The sequence below is a fragment of the Trichechus manatus genome, unplaced genomic scaffold (assembly GCF_000243295.1).
Source record: "Trichechus manatus latirostris isolate Lorelei unplaced genomic scaffold, TriManLat1.0 scaffold00131, whole genome shotgun sequence".
Classification (NCBI taxonomy): Eukaryota; Metazoa; Chordata; class Mammalia; order Sirenia; family Trichechidae; genus Trichechus; species Trichechus manatus.
The window spans coordinates 7,709,791-7,731,881 of NW_004444067.1; the positions used below are offsets into that span (position 1 = coordinate 7,709,791).

The following is a 22,091-nucleotide window of genomic DNA, read 5'->3' on the forward strand; positions in this document are numbered from 1 at the left end:
TGAATCAATTACTGCATTTCCAACATACTGCTCATCGTTCATCAACAGTTAGTTAGGAGATGTCAGTGAGTGAATCAATTACTGCATTTCCAACACACATAACAAAGCACCAGCAACGGGTTTTTATGTTTGGATTGGATGCTCCTCTGAGAAGTGGGTTCTCTGTGATTGGTCAAAAATATTAACAAGGGAATCATGTGCAACCTCTCTGCTTGGACAGAGTCCTGGGTCCTCAAGAGGATGGAGCTAACTCCTAAACGAAACTCTCACAGGAAGTTTTCCATGAGACCTTTAGGCCTTGACTTTTGAGTTTTCTAAGACATTAGGTAAAATTTCCAATTCATCAGACTCCCCTTTCTAGGAATTAGAACTTTTTCCACAGATAGGCAGCTGATGCTAAATAAACCTCTGCTTCTGAGAAACTCCTCTGCACCTGCATTCTGGAACGTACTTATGTAGATAGATGAACACAGAAAAAATGCCAGGTGCTCAGACACTCTGACTAGACTTGTGACCGCAGCTTCGGGGTCTCGGGCCCCCAGGCCCTTCTAGCAGCTGCTGTGTCCCCACTGTGCTCACAAGTAAGCCAGCAGGTGCTTGTTACCACAAGCAAGGATTGTTCTATCACAAACCATTCTCTCACTTAGTTTATAAAGCACATTACAACAAAATGGTATTTGAATTCATGAAAAGAGGCAAATATTCTGTTGGAAAAGGCACCAATAAAATTATCTGGCCTGTTGTCCAAGCAAAAGAGTCCATGATCACTTATCACGCCTGGCACACAATAGTTGCTTAGTGAATGTTGGTTAAATAAACCTGTTTATGTCTGGTTGACTAGAGAACCTGCCGACCTTACGTCTGAACAGAGCCACAGTGTGCGTGAGTTCACCTGAAGAGGCCTGGTGTCCACCCACCTTCTTGGCTGAGCTGCGTTTCAGGTCCAGCTTCAGCTGCTGGTTTTGCTGAAGCAGGGTCTTCATGTTATTCTTCAGTTCTGACACTTTCGCTTGAAGCATAAATTTATCTTTCTGGGTCATGGACAGATCTTCCCGCACCATCTCCAGCTCAGATTTGATATTCTAAACAAAGCGAAGTCACAGACTTTTCAGCTACAGAAGAAAGTCAAAAGCTAAAAGATTTTACACACACTGCTAAGGTCTGAGATTGTAAGTCAGAAATCATCCTGTAAAACTAAAAGTGTAACGCTGAGCTTCACATGACAAACGTGGTGTTTCCTATCTCGACACGATTTCCTCTCCAGGAGTCTATATTGTGGAATATCTAGGCACGTCCAGTTCCTTGACATTCTTACCCAAATTTCAGAGCTTCTGCCAAGGAACCAACAATACTCCCAAGTCTAAGTTCTACAATGAACCCCCAAATCACCTGTTCAAATCCCAAGGTCAGCTATTAGAATCATCCAAAGCATTTCTAAGAAACAATATACATCAGTTCTAATTGCTACCCCAGCCATTCATTTACAAGTAAGGAATGTTAGAAGGAGACGTGCTCCCCATCCTCTCAGGCAGCGACGTTCTACGTAAAGCTCTTCAGAGACCTTTATACAAACTGGAGAGACCTGCACATGTACTTTCTCCCTTCAGGGCTAAGTGCAGTCTTGTTTCTCGTACATTTTACATGGTTCAGGCCAGGGTTAGGAGCCCCACAGGGCTCTAGTCCCAGCTCTACCTCCTTCCAGCTGTGTGACCCAGACCAAGTGACTGCAAACCTGCTGAGATGCAGATTAAAAGCTTCAGAATAGTTGGAGTGGAGAATGAAATGAGAGCCCGTTAAGCACTCAGTAACTAGTGACTCACTTCTTACGAGCAACTAACTTGTGAAATGCTGACTGTCTGCACTCTGCCCAGATCCCTCGCACACCATACCTGCAATAACTGCTGTATTCCTTCCACTTCTCTTTTACTCTGCTGTTCCGTTGAGTCCAGCTGTTGCTTCAAGGACTGGATTTCTCTCTCTTTCTGATCCACCTCCCATTTGAGATTTTCCATCTAAAGGGGGAAAAGTCACATGACTAAAAGCATTTTAAAGTGGCTTTCCTGCACTAAATAATTTCTATAAGTGTTATCTCTGCTTACGGTGACAAAAGTATCTTTCAATACCACACTTAGAGACAAGTAAATATTCCTTCCCAAGCAACCACAGAATGAAATAATTAAACATGTCAACTGGCAGAGCCATGTGGCAGCCGGTGGGTCACCTCTTGGTCCCCTGTGGGCTGTCTGCTCAGCTGCTCGTCCAGCTGCTTCTGCAGGAGCTGCAGCCGCGCCCGGGCCTCTGCCAACTCCTCCTGGAACTGCGCCACTTCCTCAGAATGCTTCCCCTCCCGAAGCCTGTGTAACAAAGAAGTAGGAATGAATACACAGTGCTAGATCTTAACAACGATTGTGAGCATGGCGCAGGACCGGGCAGTGTTTCGTTCTGTTGTACATAGGGTTGCTACGAGTCAGAACCAACTCGACGGTACCTAACAACAACAACAGATCTTGTCAGCTGAATCTTACCCGTGCTGGGCAAGACTCATTCTAATAAGAACCTACTTACTATGGACTATGCCATGCGAAGGGCTGTCTAGGTGTTTTACAAATGCAAGATCTCAACTAACCTTCATGGGCCCCTCTACAAGACGGATGCTTCATTAACCCTTTTTACAGATTATGGAGGTAAGTAACTCCTCCAAGACCACACTGTAAGTGGTGGCCAGGATTTGGCTCCAGAGCCCAATGAGACTTCTATGGAGGGATAGTGACCCGGGACCAATGTGCCTCAGTGCTCCTTTGCCACCTGCCTGGACAATCAACACCTGCCCTGGCCCTGCGTCCCACCATGCTTCTGACATCAGTCACCAGTGAGGACTCATGCTGACTGGGCGTGGCACTCACTGGAGTCTCCAGGGGGCCTCAAGGCCCACGCAGGTGTGCTCACATTGTGGCTGTTCCTGTGACAGGTCCCAGTGAAGGGCCTGCTGGCAGGGGATGGGAAACAGTAAACAGACCAGTGATGGAGCTCAAGTCTCAAAAGTTAAACTGTGAACTTCTGAAGACTGGAATCAGATACTTCTTGGATTTGCTTCCGCAGCACTTGGCAACGTGCCAAAACACAGGTGCCTTCAATGTGTGGGACTGTAGACCAGGGAAGAGCCCAGTGAGGACACTCGCATGCCTGCCCACCCGACGTGTCTGGGAAGAGCACGTGTTAAGGCTACGAGACTTGGCCACGGCCCCTGTGTGCTGCGCGGTGAGCCCGCCTCTGCCTGGGCCCGGCACTCACTGCAGGCCATCGGCCTCTGCCTGCAGCTTCTGCACCAGCTGTTCCTTGGCCTGCAGCTCCTTCTTCACCTCGCTCAGCTCTAAGGTCGCAGCCTTAAAGTGGCGGCGGTTGTGCCCCGCGTCAGCCTTGGCTGCAGCAACCTAGAGAGGAGAAGACAAGATTAGGATCTGTACAGGAAACAGCAACAGAGAGCCCCCGAGGGGCCGTTTGTAGCTTTACAATGCGCCAAGCACCATCCCCCTCCTGACCCCCATTAAATCTTTTTCAAAAATGTTTTAGCTATTCTTGCGTGTTTTTTCTTCCAAAGTTTACGAAGCTCCTCACAAAGGATTTAAGGACCTAACACAGTGCCTGGGGCACAGTAAGCATTAGTATGTACTGAATGAACAAATCTATTCAGGATTCTCTTTGTCTAAATAGTTTTTATAGTCTTCTTTGGGTACATCTGTATCTTTCTTGTTCAATTTATTCATACTTCATGTCTTTTGACTGCTGTTGTAACAGGAATCGACTTTTCTATCATACTAACCGTAAGGAAGCTACTATTGGCCATTTATGATGTAATAGCCTCCTTCCTGAACTTTTACTGATTTTCATAGTTTATCAATAGATTTCTCAAGGATTTTCCAAGACAAGCAAATTCTTAGAATATAACAACATCTTCTCTTTTCCTTTCCAATAATTTAGTTTGCCTGTCTAACTGCACTAACAAGCACTTTATTTAAAAACAAGTTTTACAACTAAGGTGGCAGCAGGCACATTTCAATGAAAAACAAACAAAAAACCTTTGTACTAGAAGAAAACATGACAGTTTTTATAATGAGGTAGGAAGATCTTTCCTAGGAATTACACTTGACTGAAAAGGAGGAAGAAAAAGAAAGAATCATCACAAAAACTATTGACAGTCTGCTGGTGATGACCCCCCCACGAGAACCTGACTCTGCACACATTTTGAAGGATCCTCTTCGTCCTTCCCCAGAGCGGGAAGAGCAGAAACACACGAAGCAGCATCTGGTATACAACCCTAATTCCTACTTCATGGGTGTGAAGTGCCAGGATGCTACAGAACCACCATGGTCTCCAGCCATGCACAAAGCGTGGCCATGCAGTTACACTGTCCACTGCTGGCCCGCAGGAGGAAAAGCAGGGCTTCCGAAGGGTGCCCTTCAGACAGCAGCAGCACTGAACGCACCCTGAATCAGGACAAGTGGGAAACCATCCCAATAAACAGATTTTGGATTAAAAAAAGACCACAACTGATGACAAATTTGGAAAAAAATATATGACAGACAATATACAGAGAATTCTTACGAATCAGTAAAAAAAAAATAAAAAATCCGATGAACGATGTTTGGAAGAATTTTGCCCAAGTATTAACGGTGGCTGTCACAGAGATTTGAGGTTATCTGTACTCTAATCTTTATGCTTTTTGGAACTTCCTACTAGCTTGTACTATTTTTACAATCAGGACAATAATACTAAATGCATTTTAGAGAAATGATTAAGCATCACCCACAATTACTGCCTAAAAAAAAGAAGGAACTCAAAGTCAAATATACATCATTTTTTCCAAGCACTTTTAGTCACAATTTTCCTAGTTATACTTTTTTTCAGGTGAGAATAATTTTTTTTAATGTCTGTTATATTATCATAGAGAAAATTCTGAAGAATGTAATAAAATCTAGGTCATAAGAACTAAAGAAGCTTTCCTCTGAGTTGAAATTTTTAAATTGTGAGAGTAATTAAAACTTGTAAAGAATTCAAACATAGAGTAAGTGTAAAGGGAAAGTAATGCCTCCCTTCCCACCTTTCTCCAGAGACAATCACAGCTAGTAATTCATGTTCATCCTTCTAGATATTTTTAGATATTTTCTATGGATACACAAGCATCTAGACACACACACACTCACACCTACACACGTGCACCCACTCACGCAGTGCAAACGTGTTGACTGTCCACTACGTGCCGGGCATGGAGGTGGGCACTGGGACATAAGGGCAGACAGGAGACTCAGTGTTTGTCCTCATGAAGCTCGTATCTTAATGGAGGACAAAGATACGAAGAAACAACAGACAAGGTACTGTGACGGTGTGTGCACACAGGGTTGAGGTTTACTTTAGATCTGGGGATGGCCTCTCTGCCAAGAAGACATGTCTGCTGAGTGAGCCGACACAGGAATCATGAGAAGGAGCCAGCCATGAAGGGTGTCCACACAGAGTGGCAAGTGCAAAAGGTACGCCACCAGCTTTCTTGTTTGCTTTCTGACACAGCACACGGCTGCACTTTGCTGTACTGACCTTACACTGCACATGGGGACACCCTTCCCCAGCAGCACATGTGTGGAGCCATGTGTCCGGATTTCACAGCTACCAACAATGCTGTGACAAACATCTCTGTCCTCTGAACACCATTAAGATTCTTTCCTTTCCAGTAAATTCCTGGAAGGGAAACTGATGTGTCCCAGGGAACTCATAGTGTTTTTACAGAGATTGAAGAATTGTATTCCAAAAAGGCTCCGTTAGGTTTCAGTCTAAAACTAGGAAGAAGCCGCCACACACCTGTTCCTTGAGGTTGTCCACTTTCACCTTCTCTTTCTCTAATGCGGTTTGTAAGGCCTGGACAAGCTGCTTCATCTGGCGATCCTCCTCCTCTTTGCGCTGCAGAACTGCCTGCACCTAGATTGCATTGCAGAAGTGATGAACAAAGAAGGGCTCGGAATTTCAGAAACCTACTCAGCCCTGGGAGCACGTGCGTGCTGCAATCAGTGCCACGTGAAGAGCCAAACCCTAGGGGCACCACACACAGTACGAGGTGTCACCCACGAGAGTGAGGCCCTGGGAAGTAGAGAAAACCCCCATTTCTGGAGAACACTGATGCAAAAGCAGAAATGTGAGGCCCCGGGACTATGGGGAAATGTTTTTTCAACACTCTACTCATGGAACTCAAGGGTGGGGGCTCCAGGTGGCCTTGGCTGCCCTTTGCTAGCCTTCCCTGTTCTCGGGTCTGCTGCTCAGCTTCCCCAGAAGGCCCAGCCTGCTCCTCAGCACAGAGGCTGCAAACCCTGCCACCCGGACCCTGGCTGTGAATCCCAGGTGGTCTCCAGGAAAGGGCCCCTTACATACAGTGTGACTGCCTTCAAGTGGAAATACCCCCGTGCACTAACCCGAGTCCACCATACAAGGGGAAATGATACACTTCATATAATCACTCCACACGTTCATCAGACGCCCCAGGTTAGTCAGAGCCCAGCGCTGCCCTCACCAGCTTGGGGGTCTCTGAGCCTCCACTGCCTTGTCTACAAATGGAATGGACATGTCTTGCTTGCAGGCGGTTATGAGATTAATACAGATAATACAGGTGAGACACTGGGAACACTGCTTGGTCCAAAGCAACCCTGGCTGTTTTGGGTAAATGAGTTTGAATACCTGCAGGTTCAGCTGGACCAGATCTGCCTCCCTCTTGGCTAAGGCTGTCTCTAAGACGCTGTTGTGCTCCCGCAGGGCTGCATTGGACTGTCCGAGGCCCGTGAGCTTCCCTCTCTCATGCTCTAATTCAAGAGCCAACTTCTTATTTGACTCCTCCAGGCGCTTGATCTTCCTCTGAAAGCCTCTGGATTCTTGAAGCTGAAACAAATCAGAGGAACCGTGAGAAGATGTGCTCCAGTTACAGAGTTATCACACATGCCAACAGTTTAGCGGTTCTTGAGGGGCCCACAAACCACCTGCAGCAGCGTGACTTTGCCCTTTGACCCGTAAGGACTCCAGACTGCAGCTTCCTCTGTCAGTGCTCCCCTCCTCCCCTATGGCCAATGGCCCTGGTTTCTCTTGGGGACTGTGAGCTTCTAGAGAAGTACTTCCATGGACTGGGCATGGGGCCAAAGCCAGCCCCTCAGTACCCCCCTGACCAGTGACTGGTCCTAAGTGGGCATGGAACCTCAGCCAATCTCCTCAGAATGCACTCGGGCCTGGGCAGGGATGCCCTCCACTCCCTGCTGGATGTGAGAAAAGAAGCTCGTGCCCTGGAGCTGCCCTGGTGGAGAAGCTGAGCTTAGGATGGAGCAGACATACAAAGAGCAGAGGAGGGAGGAGGGCTGGGCCGTTGGGGAGAGTCCTTAGTGATGTCGCTGAGCTGCTGCATCCCTGCCACCCAGACGCGTCAGTTAATATCTTAAGCCAGTCTGAGTTGAGTTTCTGGTTATTTGCAACCAAAGCACTCTAACTGAGAGAAGGGCTACCATTACGAATGACAACTACCGTTGTGCTGGAGAAGCAAGCAAATACAAGAAAGGTACGGTCAGAAGGTGTACCAGATACATCGTTGTAGTACTGAGCACATCAACACAGTTCTGCTCCTCCAAGTCCCCTTCTCTCTGCACCAGGGTCCTCATTTCCGTAGGGTTCTTGACCCTAAACAGCCTTGTCCACTCACTGCTCCTAACGACAAAGGTAGTTACCTCATCCTCGAGTTCCAGCACTTTCTCCCGGTACTCCTCCAACTCTTGGCTGGTCAGTGAAATGATCTCCTGTAGCTCCTTCTCCAGCATCATCTTACTGTGGCTGACGGTCTGCAGCTCCACCTCCAGGGTCCGGATTCTCTCCTAACCGCAAGATGTGAAGCTATAACTGGTCATGGATTTCACTACGCCACACGACAGGCAGCCACGGTGGCCCACTCGCCCTCCTCACACCCCCGGTGTGACTCTGTGACCACACGCAAGCTGGTGTGTAATGTGTTAGCAGTTATCTGAACACATTCTGATACTTCTCTTTTCCTTAAAAGACTTAAACTAACCATAGCATGCACACGTTAATGACGCACAAAAGAACATCAGAACAAATAACTTTTTTAGTTAATCGCTTCGAAAATATAGAAAAATTTTGACATGCGGATAAAAGATAAACGTTACCACTTGTGGCAAGTAAGCAGCACCTGGAGTACTATAACAAACACCACACACACAAACACCACCACACTCTCACACACACACAACACACTCACCACACACACAACACACTCACCACACACAACAGACTCATAAACCACACTCACCACACACAACCACACATTCACCACACACAACAGCACTCACCACACACAGCACACTGTCACACACACCACCACACTCACCACACACACCACCACATACACACATTCACCACTCATACACACACCACATACACACATGAACACACACACCACACACTCACCACACACACAAACACACTTACCACCACCACACTCACCATACACACAAACATACACACACCACTCACCACACATATACCACACACACACACACCCCTCAGCTACCACTGATGGTAGCAGGCACTGTTCTAAGCACCTGACACGTACCACCTCATTTAACCATCCTAATGAGGTATGTCCTATTGTCTACCTCATTTCAGCCTCATTTTACTGCTGATCACAATGTTTGAGTAACTGCAATTTTTAAAGGCTATCATCTGACAAGTAGTGACACTGTAAGTGGAACCCACAACTTCAGGTTCTCAAGCCTATTCTCTTACTCAGCTGCTACAGTTACTGGTTAAGAGGCCTGTGGCAAGGGGATGACCGAGTCTATGTAGCATCTTATACCCTATTACCATTACCGTCTACTCCAAGGAATGAAAAGTCAGACATTCCTTAAAGTACATCTTCTCCTCACTTATCAATTATCTCGTTATCTGACATTTTCATTTATGACAACAGTAAAAAATCTACTATCCAACTATTTTTGTACATTAATGACATACATCTGACAGTAGAAAACGCCAAGGTGTGAGGCGAGAGTAACACTGGCTTTGATGCTTAAGATTATGTGTTAACTTGGCTGGGCCATGATTTTCAGTAGTTTAGCAGTTACGTAACGGTGTAATTTGGCAGTTATGTAATGATGTAGTCATCCTCCATTTTGTGAACTGATGTGGTCATCTTCCATTTTCACATAACACCAATTTTGCATAACAACCTGGTTTTTGGAACCTAATAATGTTGATAAGTGGGGAGAGGGTGTACAAAGGAAATAGGCAATGGAATCAATTCTAACCCCTCCCCCAAAATTCTATAAAGTAACTGGGGGAGGAGTATTAATTTGACAAGAAAACATCATGCTCTGATATGTAGTCTCTTCCTACTCCTAAATTCTTAAATGGACAGGAGGCAGAGACAAGCCATTAATTTAAAAGGACATACAGTTTACTAAGATATAAATGCAACGATTCCAAGTGCAGAGTAATAAGTGAAGCGCAAATTCAGTTAGCTAGGAGAGTTTTACACCTACTAGTAAAAGTCAAAGAAGACCAGTAAAATCCACATGGGCACCTACATGTAAGGCGAGGCTGCTGCCTCCAGCATCGGCGCCCTGGGCCTGCAGCTCGCCCAGCTGGGCCTCTGCAGACTCCTTGGCGGCAAGGGCCTCCTGCAGGCGGCGGCTGAGGATGCCCACGGCATTCTCATAGGCCCTGTGCTTGGTCCTCATCTCCTTCTGGGCACTGGTCAGGTCCGAGCCCAGACGCTTCATCCTCTGCTTCTGCTCCGTGATGGCCCTAAGAGCAACCCACAAGAGGAACAGACCTTTACTGCAAGCCACACCCCCGTTCGCTCTCACAAGCCATGGTAAAGTGTTTGTTAGGGGTTACCCATGCCCACCCTATCGCCCCTTCCTCAGACCCTGGCTCTGTCCCTCTTCAGCCGAGGGGCCTGCATGAGCTACTTAGCCCCCTCGAACCGGCTCCCCTCAGGGACACCCAGGTGAGGAGTGGACACTGCACAGGGTGTTGTGACATCACAGCCTTGGCCGCGCGGTCAAGGTCCACTTTAGCCACTCCCGTAACCCTCACACCTTGCCCCCCCTTACAGGATATCTTACCGGGATCTGTGAAGACTGAGAAACAGCTCCTCTCCTACCACAAAAAAATCTTTCCAATATTCTTACTGGATATCAGCAGTAAGCCAGAGAAGTCAGGCCCATTCAGGAAACACTGGCTGGTAAAAGCAGCGCAGTGGGGGGACGCCATGTGGGTAAGGAAGCCCACCAAAAGCATGCATGCCTACATGTCTGTGCATGCACGTGTGTGTGCCTGTGCGTGCTGGGGGGGGTGGTGTATGTTCACCCTGTATGCACAAAAGGGGTAACCAAGGACAAATACCACACGGACTGGTCAGGGAGCTGGGAGGGAGGTGAGGGAGAGATGGGCTGCAAGTGTGCAAATGAAGATAAAACAAGAGGAGCTTTGGCTAAAAAGACACTCTAGCAAATTAAGTGATGAACTTTGGGATTATCTTGTAGAGCAAGCAACCACCAAATCATGATGGAATCTATCTTCTATATTTAAATTTAGAATCTAACCTCCTAGGCCACACTCATTACTGCTTCTCAGCAGAGTTTTCAGGCACCATGATGACAGTATCAATTATTTTATCCGTGTGCTCCCCAGGGCGGGCAGTGGGGGCACGGTCTTGTCCACAGTCTCCTGTGTGTGCCCCTCGTGCAGACACACCTAGGAGGGCGCGACTCACTGGTAACACAGCACCACTCCTGCCCACTCACGCACAGACTCACGTCTTGGCTTCTTGCTGCAGCTCCTCTATTTGTTTCTTCAACACCTCGTTGGCCTCTGTAAGAACGATCATCTGCTCTTTATCAAACTGCAGAGACTTCAGAGAGAAGGGAGGAGACCAGTGTGAGAAGTGTCAAAGGCACCCTCGATGGTCGGACTTTGCGGGAGCAACACAGAGGCATCTGCCCTCTGTAATGATCATGCCAAGGCCACACATTCTGAGCCCACCTCACAGCCGCATGCGCAGAGCCCTGCACTGGCAGCTCCATCCCACCCTGTCCCCCTGCTCCGTGCCTTTTCTGGCCTCCTTCCTCAAGGTGTCTAAGCAGCTCATAAACAAGTCTTCCAGAGCCAGCTCAGATGCAAGCAAGATGCTGGACATCTGAGTGGATTTGTCTTCTCATCACCGTAGACGTTACACACAAACGCACCCCACCCCTTAGAGACTGGGCTCCTCAAACCAAACGTTCACCCTCTCACTGACCCCGTGGCTCCACTAACCTGCCCTCATCAAGGTCACCAGCGGCCCACACTCCTCAGTCCATAGTCATCGGCTGACCTCAATTGCCCCCCCACCCCGTGAGTCCTCACAAGACCGCACGATAGGCCTTCATGGGCCACTCCTGACCTGCAGCTGCGTCTCCATGTCGTCACGCTCCTTCTGCACTGACTGCAGGTGCCCCTCCAGATCTGCCATCTGCCGGTGCACCTGGGACACCTCCCTTTGCAGCCGCGAGTGCTCCGCCCCCACCAACTTCTTTTCTCCCTGGAGTTTGATCAGCTCTTGCCTCAGCTCCCTCAGCTCCAAGTCCAGCCTCTTCTTGGTGGCCTTCAGCTCACTGATGAGCTGATCTTTGGAGGTGGCGTCCCGGCGGTAGGCTTCCACCATTACCTGCCGTCAAAGGCAACAGTTACAGCCAGTGCAGGGCACGGGGGGTGGGTGCTCTCGGGGACCAAGGATGGGAACCAAACACTCTGATAAACCAATTGCACTGCTTACTGAAAAAGGCCTTAACCTTGAGCTAAAGGATCTTACCATATTTCATCAAATATAAGACCGTACCAACGAGACACGCCCGCACAGCGTGTGCCACGAGTGCTGTCTGTCAGCGACACCACCACGCCCTAACCAGGGTCTGGTGTGAAGCGGCAGGCAGTCGCACCAGCCCCTGGTCGCTTTGAAACACTGCGTCTACTCCAAGGAATGTGGCAATTTCTTCTGCCTTCAGTTGCCTGGGTTCTGGGGTAACCCTACTGCTTAAATCTCAGTATGAAAGAAAGACTGCTTCAACTACTCTGGGGTATTGCTCTTTCTCAGATCTCTTAAGGCCTCAACTGATGCTGTGCAAGCTTTGCAAGAGAACTGGAACTGCAGTCATTTCCCCACAGTGGGTATTTGCTTCACTGTCACATCTACGTCCTAGGCCTTCCTGAGAATACGACAGCTTGTCTCCATGCAAAATCATGGGTAAGTTTTTCAGAGACATTTTAAGCAGCAAATTCCACGTGGAGTAACAACAGTGCACACATCCCTCCGAGCAACGGCCCCCTTGGGATGCCCACGCCAGGCCCCACCGGTGCAGGCAGTGACAGCCACCCTCAATCTACCTGCTGGGAAGATGCTCCCAACTTTACAGACAGTGAAATGGGGCTGAGGGGCGCACATCTTAGAGTCAGTGAACTGCCTTCAAAATAATTCAGAAGGTTCTAAAGGTTACATTTTTCTTGCTCAGTTTTGTTCTACTGGAGCAAGTACACCATAAAATACTTTTTCTCATACGTGTTTGACACGAAGAAACCCACCAACGATGTTTTTACCTTTTGTTGAAGAAACTGTTCTTTTACTTTCTGCGTCTGCCTCTTCAGAGTGGCTGTCTCCTGTTGCAAGTGCTCCACCTGCGGGGGACATGTTTGCATAGTGCAGTACTCTAAATGATTCTGGAAGGGCATGGTGCCCAGAAACACTTCCTAAGAGCATAGCAGTCACTGTGTGGAGACAATCCCTCACTCGGATGGAGCCATGGTTTCTAAGAGTCACTGCAGCAGGAAAGACTGCCTGCCTCTCATTCCTTGCCACTTAAAAAGAATTAAGACGAAGATGAAGGGAAGGGAGGTCAGAGGAAGGGGACAGGGGAAGAGAGGAAAACGTGAGGGAAGAGGAAGCTCCAGATCTGGGGTCAGCAAACCCTTCCGGATAAATGGCCAGACAGTAAGCTTTGCAGACACACGGCCTGTGGCAGCATCTCACACCTGCCCTTGTAGTGCAAACACAGCCACAGCCATTCTGTCATGAATGAGTCCACCTGTGTTCCAATAAAACTATTTACAAAAGCAGGGGTCAGTCTGGGCCCTTGGCTGCAGTTGGCCATCCCTGTCCTATATCTTTGTAGCTCACAGTCTGGTCAGAGACCAGCCATCCACACCACCTGGGGGCAGTTGGAGATGTAGTCTCAGCTCTGCCCCAGACCTGCAAAATCAAAACTGCATTTATAGGACCCTGGGGCAGGAGCACGTGGAATTTGTGAAACGCTACTCTAGATTATTAAAAATGCTCTTAAAAAGCCGGGTGATAGATAACCCAACCCGAGAGGTCTCCCAGCCCTGACATGGAAAGCTTCGGGAAACTCCAAAAAGCACACATGTGGTATAATGGTGCCCCCCATATTCACCTGGGGCTGTCTGAAGCTCAAATGAAACAATGTTCACAAGAAAACGTTTCATTTATGAGTGTGTGTGGTCATCGTCACTGGAAGCGAGAACAAGATGATTTAGGCCCCAGGTTTTCTATGCCCACATGATTCGTCCTCGAAGGCCAGAGTACTCCACACAAATCCAGTTATCACACTGGGATCCGACCAGGAATTAGCCAGTTTTCCTACCACGCGGAGAGTGGAGTCAAGGGCATCCTTCTTGACAGCCTGGGGGGACCGAGAACTGGTCTATTCTGTGTGCCTCATGCCCCTCCGGCCGTTCCAGGGCCACCTGGCCTATGGCAGCCCCACACACGGATAGGCGGCTCAGAACTGCACAGGAGAAGCCACGAGCATCTTAAGGAGGCATAAGGATGTGGACTAATGCGGGCAGGGCCGATGGCTCGGGCAGGCTGAGGGCTGTGGGCCAGCTCTTTGGGTGCCCCTGAGTCAAGAAAGCAAACACTGGAGCTGGAGAGACACCCCCAGGGAAACTGGAGTATTGGGGTTGAAGAGATGCCCCCAGGGACTGGAACGCTGCCACCACCCCCTCCACTCTGCTTTCAAGGTAACAATCTCTGCACAGGGGCACCCACCAGTAACTTTGTGGAGAGCAACATGGGTCAGATTCAGACATACTAAGTAACGCCTATCACCACCCAGCCTCACTTCAGGGCTTCCCAAGTCTCAGTGGATCTCTCTCACTGAGCTAACAGTCATAAAATGAAAATCAGACTCCTCATGAGAACTCTCAGCTCCTCTAAATCACCTCCCACTGGCGCAGTGGTTAAGAGCTCGGCTGCTAATCAAAAGGTCAGCAGTTTGAATCCACCAACTGTTCCTTAGAAACCCTATGGGGCAATTTTACTCTCTCCTATAGGGTTGCTATGAGTGGGAATCGACTCGATGGCAACGATTTTGGTGTGGTTTTTTTTTCCCACTGTGTATAAACATGCTTTATTAGCTATGATTTGCCTAGTACCTCTCTCCCAGAAAATAATTCAGTTCAGGTCAATGCCTGACAAGAAAGGCAGCCTCCTTTTATCTTACTTTCCCCAAGGAAAATATATGGATTTCCTCTTGTCCTTGATGCTGACAGGATGGAATTGGAAGACACAATTACTGCCTGATACTAATTCGACTTCCTTCCGCATCACTCTTTTGCTTTTTCACTCTATCTGTATTTTTCAACACGTCTGCCTACATCAAAACCACGTCATGCCATTAGCACAGAACATTCCCAGCCATGACCGCCTGCCGAGCCACGTGCCAGGTCCCTCTGTGCGGCCCGTCCTCCTCTCACCAGCTCATGCACGGCTGCGCGGCGGTGAGACTGTTCTGATGCTCCGTTGTGTTGGGTCTCAGGGGTGCCATGTGCAGTAAGGCACACTGAAAAGCCAAAGCTCACAGAGGTTCAGGTAACATGAGGAATATGTTGCTTCTCCTAAACCTGAACTCTGAGTCACCTGTGCATAGAAACTTGTGTTTCCTGGTAGATTTCTTTCAAAATCCTCAAACAGTACTCAGCTTCTCCCCGAGAGTGCCGGCTGGAGTCTCTGGCACGTCTAGGAGAGGACGCCCCCACCTCGACCCAGAGCCTTACCTCAAAAGACCCCCCCCACCTGGAGCCGGAGCCGCGCCCCAGAGACACCTCCCCCCTGGACCCAGAGCCGCACCCCAAAGACTCCCCTACCTGGACCCACAGCTGCACCTGAAAGGCACCCCCTACCTGGACCCGGAGCCATGCCCCAAACATACCCCTGACCTGGACCTAGAGCCACACCCCAAAGACACCCCTGACCTGGACCCGGAACCGTGTCCCAAAGATACCCCTCAACCTGGACCTGGAGCCGCGCCCTGAAGACCCTTCCAGGTGTCGTGCACTGAGGACCACACACCTGCATCCACTCAGTGCAGCTCTGACTCCTAACAAGGTGGCAGCAGACAGCATTACCTGACTGGACTTCACAGCCAACTCTTGTCTCAACTGCTCGAGAACCTCCGATGTCTCCTCGGCTCCCTCTTCCAGGCGCTTTGCTCCCCTGTCAAATTCCTCCTTGCCACTCCTGGCCGCCTGCAGAGCCACCTCCAGGACGATCTTCTCGTTTTGCAGGAAGCGGATGGTGTCATCCCTGGCGGACGCCTCACCCTGCAGCTCCTCCAGCCGGGCTTGCAGTTCCTCATGGTGCGTCTGCAGGTCCCCAAAGCTCTGCTCCCGGGCCTGCAGTGCTTCCTGGGTTGCGGTGAGCTGCCTCATCAGTCCCAGGTGCTCCTCCTGCAGCGCCTCCAGCTGCTGGTCTCGCTGGTTCAAAGTCAGCTTTACCTGGAAAAAAAAACCACTCAACGTGGCTGCTCCTGAGTGAAAATACCACCTGCTTGGGGAACTTGTATTTCTCCCTTATTCAGGTTTCAAGTAAAATTGATGGACACCTTGGAGGAAGTCTTTTTTTTAATGCAAAATTCCAGTGTAGAAAAACACTAACAGAAACAAGTATCCTGCAGTTACAGAGTGTACGGATGGCCAGGTTTGCAGGGGCAGCAGAGTGATTGATAACCATTAAAAGGGTTCCAAGAGCCATCCAGCCCAGACCTCTGTGTGGCCAAACATGAGAAGACTAGCTGTGCAGGTCCCCTGTGTGCGGCCCTGTAAACTTTTAAAAGCAGTTCTCAGTGCCCACACAGGGAAGGCTTGTTCAAAATGGAATCAGTCGAATTTACCTGCTCCAGCTTCTGCTCCAAGCATGCTGCAGAATCTGCCATCTTCTGTAGCTGCTCCTTCTCGCCCTCAAACTCCTCCAGCTTCCGCTGGAGGTCTTCTTCCACCATTGTCTTGGCTTCTTGAATCTGAACAAAGGCAGCTTCCTGGTCCAACATGTCAGCCTGGGCCCAGAAAGCGAAGTATTTTTAAAAAGCAGATTGCCTGTGTGCCAACAGCAGCCAGCCAGAGGCCCCTCTCCCAGTCAGCTCGGCCTGCTCCTCCATCCCCGATTCCCGACTGCTGACCCCGGGCCTGGCTGGACAGAGAGCAACAGAGAGATGACACTGAAGGTACTGTTCTGTGTTTCCTATAGTGAAACCTGTGACTGTTCAATGCAAAATGAAACAAATCTACCCCCAACGAAACAGGGTTGCCCAGGGTGTGTCCTGGGGCCATGTGCAGCCTCTCAAACATTTTAGGTGCTGACCAATCCAAGGAAAGAAAGTGATGTTGCTACCAGGATCGCACCTGGGAGCAGGTGGGGCTGTGCATCCCTGTACCACTCACAAGGAGGACTTGTGCCCGCACCACTGTGTAAGGAAAGGCCCGAGCGACAGCACCACACGGTCACTGGGTGATATGACAGGTCTACGAGCTCGGGGGAGGGGAGGAGGCACCGCCAGGCCTGACCAGCCAGGACCAGTTGGCCATGCCCAGTTCATGGGGCTGCAGTCAGGCCTCAAGAACACCCACGTCAGAAATGAGCTCATCCTTCAACTTATCAGAGAAGGGGGGATGCTGGGGATCCAAAGAGCTCTTCAGATATTCAGAGTTCTGTGCAGCAGAGCACGGGACTAAACGAACGCAAGGACAGCGCACTCACTGACACGCCCTACGGGCTAGCACGGCTCCCGCCAAGCATCTTGCCTCACCCCAGCTGATGCCACATTGCAGACGGGGGGGCGACGTCACAGAGCTGGAGGTAACAGCCAGCATGTGGCCCCATGGCTGAGCTCTGTGCCCTTTGGTGGCACCGCCACTGACTGCAGGACACAGAATATTACGCTCTAGGAGCACCAGCAAGAGCCCAGGTCTGCACAGGAGGGACCCGGGCACTGACGAAGGGCACAGCAGGTGCTGTGAGCAGACACATGCAGCCCTGGCTCCTCACCAAGGCGGATGAGAAGCAGCACTCCCGACACCACCAACAGTTCAGTGATGATCTGCTCCCAGATGGGATGCGCTCACAGTGAGCATGAGGAGTGGGCCTACCAGAGGAGCTCGGGTGTTCAAAAACGGTATTTAAGTGCATATATGCAATATACAGGTCATGGTTATGTATACATACAGGGATTCACGTACTTTCTACATTTTAACGGCACGGCCCAAACCCAGCTAGGCGTCCTCACCTCGATGCTCTGCAGCTGGATGGCAATGCGCTCCTTCTCCTTGATGGACCTGTGCTGCGTCTCTGTCAGCTGGTGGGATAAGGACACGTTCTCCAGTTTCAGGTGCTCCAGGAGGCCTGCCTGAGTCATCTGTCCAACCTTCAAAGAAAAAGCCCGCAAGTGAAAAGTCACCAGATGTAAAGATATGTGGAAACCGGCTTGTCCTGGGCCACCAGTGCAAGGGGCACTGGCACCAGCACAGGACAGCCGCTGCCTGCGACCCCTCCCAGCCCCCATGGGGGCCTCACTCCCGCCACCATGAAGGTCCAGCCGCCTGGCGTCAGGGTGGTCAGCACCCCAAGACTGTGCAGCTGTGGCAACAACTGCACGTTTCCTACGGAGGCACATCTCAGAGCCCTACAGGTGAGGGCCTGACCGGACGGGGCAGTGTGGCTGAAGTAGTCACCACATGAGCCATGCCTGCCCAGCAGGGCTGTGACCCACACGCCATAGGTGAGCCTGCACACACGAGATCGTCTGGAGGAGAAAGAGCAGCAGCAGCCGACACGCCGGCCCCACGAGAAGCAAATGGTCAATAAAGAGAAGCAAGGTACGAAACAAAACCGAGGGCAGGCTGGGTCTTCTATCACCACTACTGAGTCCAACTCTGGTTCCCAGACCTCCAAGACGCCCAGATGCAAGGGCCTAGGGGAGTGAAAACACCATGATCCCTGCACTCTCCTGCCTTCTACAGACCACTCCTTCGTTGCTGGGAAAGAGGGAGACACTCAGGTTCAGAAAATGCATTAAAAAGCCTAGCTATTAAGTACTGAACCTTGGGTCCAAAGGAATTTTTAAACAGCAGCTGAAGTTCCCAGACTGCTACTGACTTTGACCCTTCCTCTATTTCTGTCTTCCAAATCACGTTTGTGACGAACACCAGAATCTGCAGACCTGGTTTAACTCTTTAAACTATTTCATGCCAGATAAACGCACTCACTTCCAAAGTGCACTCACTTGTATCGCACTTTATTCCAGGTGTGTTTTAAGTACAACAAGTGTTTTCTATATGGTCTTTCGGCGTAAAAAATATGTTCTATAGTAAATATATGAACATGGCTACTTTGTACATTTGTAATCGTGAGAGTAAAATTATCTCTCAGTTTGGGAAATAAAGTTTCAAATGAATCTACAGTATTTTTCCCAGAGAAAAAAAACAAGACAAGGAGACAGCAAAACCCACTGCTAAACGGAGAAGGAGACTAAGCTGACCACAGCCCTGCCGACTTTCTCAGAAGCGCTCTGACGTTCAGAGCGCTGACACCTGAGACGGAGTTCCTGTCAGCAGCTGCCTCTCCTCCTGAGCGTCTCCAACGCCTGTTGGTAAGAGACCAAGGTGGCCCGATCACGCGGCCTCGATGCTCCCAAGAGTTCCCAGTCCACACGTGTCCAGTGGGACACTTTCCTGAGGACCCGGACAGTCTCCTCTCCCGTAGTGAGAATGAAGATAATGTGGGATGGGCCTGCACACAACCAACAAAGTGACAACAGAGGAAGGCAGACTGTCTGCTACAGGACTCAGACACAAAACTTCACACGGGGAGAGCCCTGTGTGTCTAGAGCAGGGGCTGGCGAAGAGGGCACACTGAGCCCAGGGGGAAGTGGACTGCGGGAGCCGAGGCCAAATGACAGACGCACTCCCCTCAGAAGGAGAAGAGTTACAACCCAGGGCCAGGGTCAGCGGGACGTGCCAAAAAGGGGAGTTTAGACACTAGGAACGCTCAGCAGAAGCTGAGACCCAAGAGGTCTTGGGGGTGTGGCTAGATGAGTGGTGCGCAGACTTTGCTTTTTAATTTTCCAGTGAAATCTAGAAACACATCTTTCTAATTTAGGGAACCAACCCCGTTCTCCACTGAGACAGTAGTGGGCTGACCAGGCCAGCCCCCCGTGCCACCACAGTGTTGGCCCCGGCCACAGCAGTCCGCACCTGGATGTGGGCCATCTCGCCCTGCAGTCTGACCCGGGCCTCCTGGGCCAGCGCGAGCTGCCGCTGGTACCACTGGCGGACGCTCTGCAGGGACGCGATCTCGGCCTGTGACGCCCTCAGCTTGCCGGTCAGCGTCGTGCGCTCCGCCTGCACCTGCTGTAGCTGGCTCTGCAGGGCGCCCATCTGCTGCCTCAGGTCGCGCACTGAAAGCAAAACACAGGCGGCTCCGGCTCAGACGCACGCCACGTGAACGGCTACACGAGCCCGTCTGCGCAGAGGACGAGACGTGTATGCGTGAGAAGATGCGGATGTCACCCTTCCCGTCCTTGCCAGCTCGAAGATGTCCATCGGCCACCAGCAATGCTGGCGAAGGCATGTGCGCTGTGACTCTGGGCCACCCCTGGTCTGCACGTGCGCTGACTCTCACTGACGGGGGGCAGGGAGGGAAGAAACGGGGGGTCACAGACAGCCCAAACCAGAGCACGAACAAAACCTGCCAAAGGCACTTGAGTCAGAACTGCACCCAGCTGGTAAGAAAACATTTACCATTCTAAAGACATTTTCCAAGAATTTAGAATAAAGACAAAAGAGAAACAAAAATGGCAAAGAGGACAGTGTGAGAAGGCCCACCGGTGCCCAGGCCCTGATCTGGAACTTCCAGGCAGAGCCTCAGAGCCTGGGCGGAGATTCACAAGGGCAACAAGAGGGCCACTCCCCACCCCACACGTCCCTCCACCGGCACATCGGAACCTAAGCGTGAGCTTCGCACGACGCCAAAACCCCGTGTGTGGCTACAGTGAGTCCAGGCAGGTCTGCACGAGGCCAGGCCGCCCACTGTCAGACTCTTCCAATGTCTGGACTGCACGGACTTTGCGATTTTAGGTAAGTGATGGACATCATAAATGCTCAGACTAAAACATTAATAGCTATTAAAATAGTCTGAAATTTTGCTTCTCAGTTAGTTCCTTTTTTGTCACTTTTTTCTTTCCTGTCCTCACATCTAAAAGCTGTTCACAGGCCTCGTGGGCAGGCTCACAGCCACGTGCACTTTGTCGATCAGCCCCCCTTTCTGTGCCGTGCCCTGACTCTGTGACGAGCCTTGTCTGCGCAGCCTCACGGTGAAGGGTTTCAAGCCGGGCCGAAGTTACCTCCCCAGGGCCTGGGTCTTCCGTCTCCCTGGCCCAATGCACCTCTCCTGGGATGCCCCCAGCTTTGGTAGCAGGTCAGTTGAGGCCACGCGGCCTGATCAGAGGCCACAGGATAGGGAGGATATGCTGGGCTCACATGAGAAAAAGCTTCCTCCTCCTGAGGCACATTTCTGAGACGGGGAGAGCCCCCCTCCGCCTGTGGACAGCGTGCTGTGAGAAGGAGTGCCTGGAGCTGGAATATTCTCTCTGCTACAACATGGCCGAGCCTGCAACTATTCGAGCTACCACCAGAGAGGCCGAGAGGCTGCGGGGCAGACGGCCGTTGCAGACACGGGTGACGCCCAGAGAGGCCGTGGGGTGGACCACAGTGCAGACACGGGACTGAGATGCACAGTTATCTCCAGAGCTGTGGGTCAAGCTCTCAGAGAGAACTGATTTCCCCAACTCCTGACCTCCTGTGGGCAGAGACCTGCCTGGGCTAAGGAGACACATGCGGTGAGGGACTGCCCTCAGGAAGTCACACCTCACAGTGGCCCTGAAAGTCGTCTGCCACCTGACCTGGAGTCACGAGCATGCTGGCTAAAGCATTCTAGCTTTTATCTGGGACTCTTTGGTCTCTGGCTCAATGTGGTCAGACTTGAAGGCAGAGGGAGAGCTCGTCGCTGCACCTCCCCAGGCTTCATAGGGTTTCCCTGCCTCGTGCAACCATCCTCTCTGTTTAGGCCAACTTGGGCTGCGTTTTCAGTCACTTGCAACTGTAGAACTCTTTTTTATTTTTTATTTTTATTGTAGTTTAAGTGAAAGTTTACATTTCAGGTTAGTCTCTCAAACAAAAATTTACACATACATAGTTATGTTACCCTAATTGCTCTCCCTATACTGTGACAGCACATTCCTCTTTTCCACACGATTTCCCGTGTTCATTCAACCAGCTCCTGACCCTCTCTGCCTTCTCATTTCACCTCCAGACAGAAGCTGCCCATTTAGTCTCATGTATCAATATGAGCTCAGAAGCACACTCTTCACGAGTATCATTTTATATCCCACAGTCCAGTCAAATCTTTGTCCAAAGAGTTGCCCCTGGGAATTGTTTTAGTTCTGGGGTAACAAGAGAGTCCGAGAGCCATGCTTTCTGGGGTTCCTCCAGTCTCAGACCATTCAGTCTGGTCTTTTTACTAGAATTTGAGTTCTGCACCCCTTCTTTCTCTTGATCCATCAGGGACTCTCTGTTGTATTCCCTGTAAGGGCGGTCACTGGTCGTAGCTGGAGCACCATCTAGTTCTTCTGGTCTCAGGCGGATGAAGTCTCTGGTTTATGTGGCCCTTTCTG

The 22,091-nt window shown here is 50.3% G+C and overlaps 1 protein-coding gene across 2 annotated transcripts in view; it reads right to left on the bottom strand.

Moving 5' to 3' along the window:
* Positions 1-22,091, bottom strand: part of GOLGA3 (golgin A3) — a 46,546-nt gene that overhangs the window by 6,940 nt on the left and 17,515 nt on the right. For both annotated transcript variants that reach the window (XM_023739287.1, XM_023739286.1), the window contains exons 8-22: positions 19,615-19,817; positions 17,649-17,786; positions 16,260-16,421; positions 15,496-15,864; positions 12,670-12,747; positions 11,480-11,743; positions 10,854-10,948; positions 9,618-9,837; positions 7,746-7,889; positions 6,718-6,915; positions 5,851-5,967; positions 3,292-3,431; positions 2,222-2,354; positions 1,890-2,012; positions 918-1,082 (exon numbers count right to left, since the gene is read on the bottom strand). In XM_023739287.1, the coding sequence (XP_023595055.1) occupies positions 918-1,082; positions 1,890-2,012; positions 2,222-2,354; positions 3,292-3,431; positions 5,851-5,967; positions 6,718-6,915; positions 7,746-7,889; positions 9,618-9,837; positions 10,854-10,948; positions 11,480-11,743; positions 12,670-12,747; positions 15,496-15,864; positions 16,260-16,421; positions 17,649-17,786; positions 19,615-19,817 (2,549 nt within the window). The remainder of the gene's footprint in view (positions 1-917; positions 1,083-1,889; positions 2,013-2,221; positions 2,355-3,291; positions 3,432-5,850; positions 5,968-6,717; positions 6,916-7,745; positions 7,890-9,617; positions 9,838-10,853; positions 10,949-11,479; positions 11,744-12,669; positions 12,748-15,495; positions 15,865-16,259; positions 16,422-17,648; positions 17,787-19,614; positions 19,818-22,091) is intronic.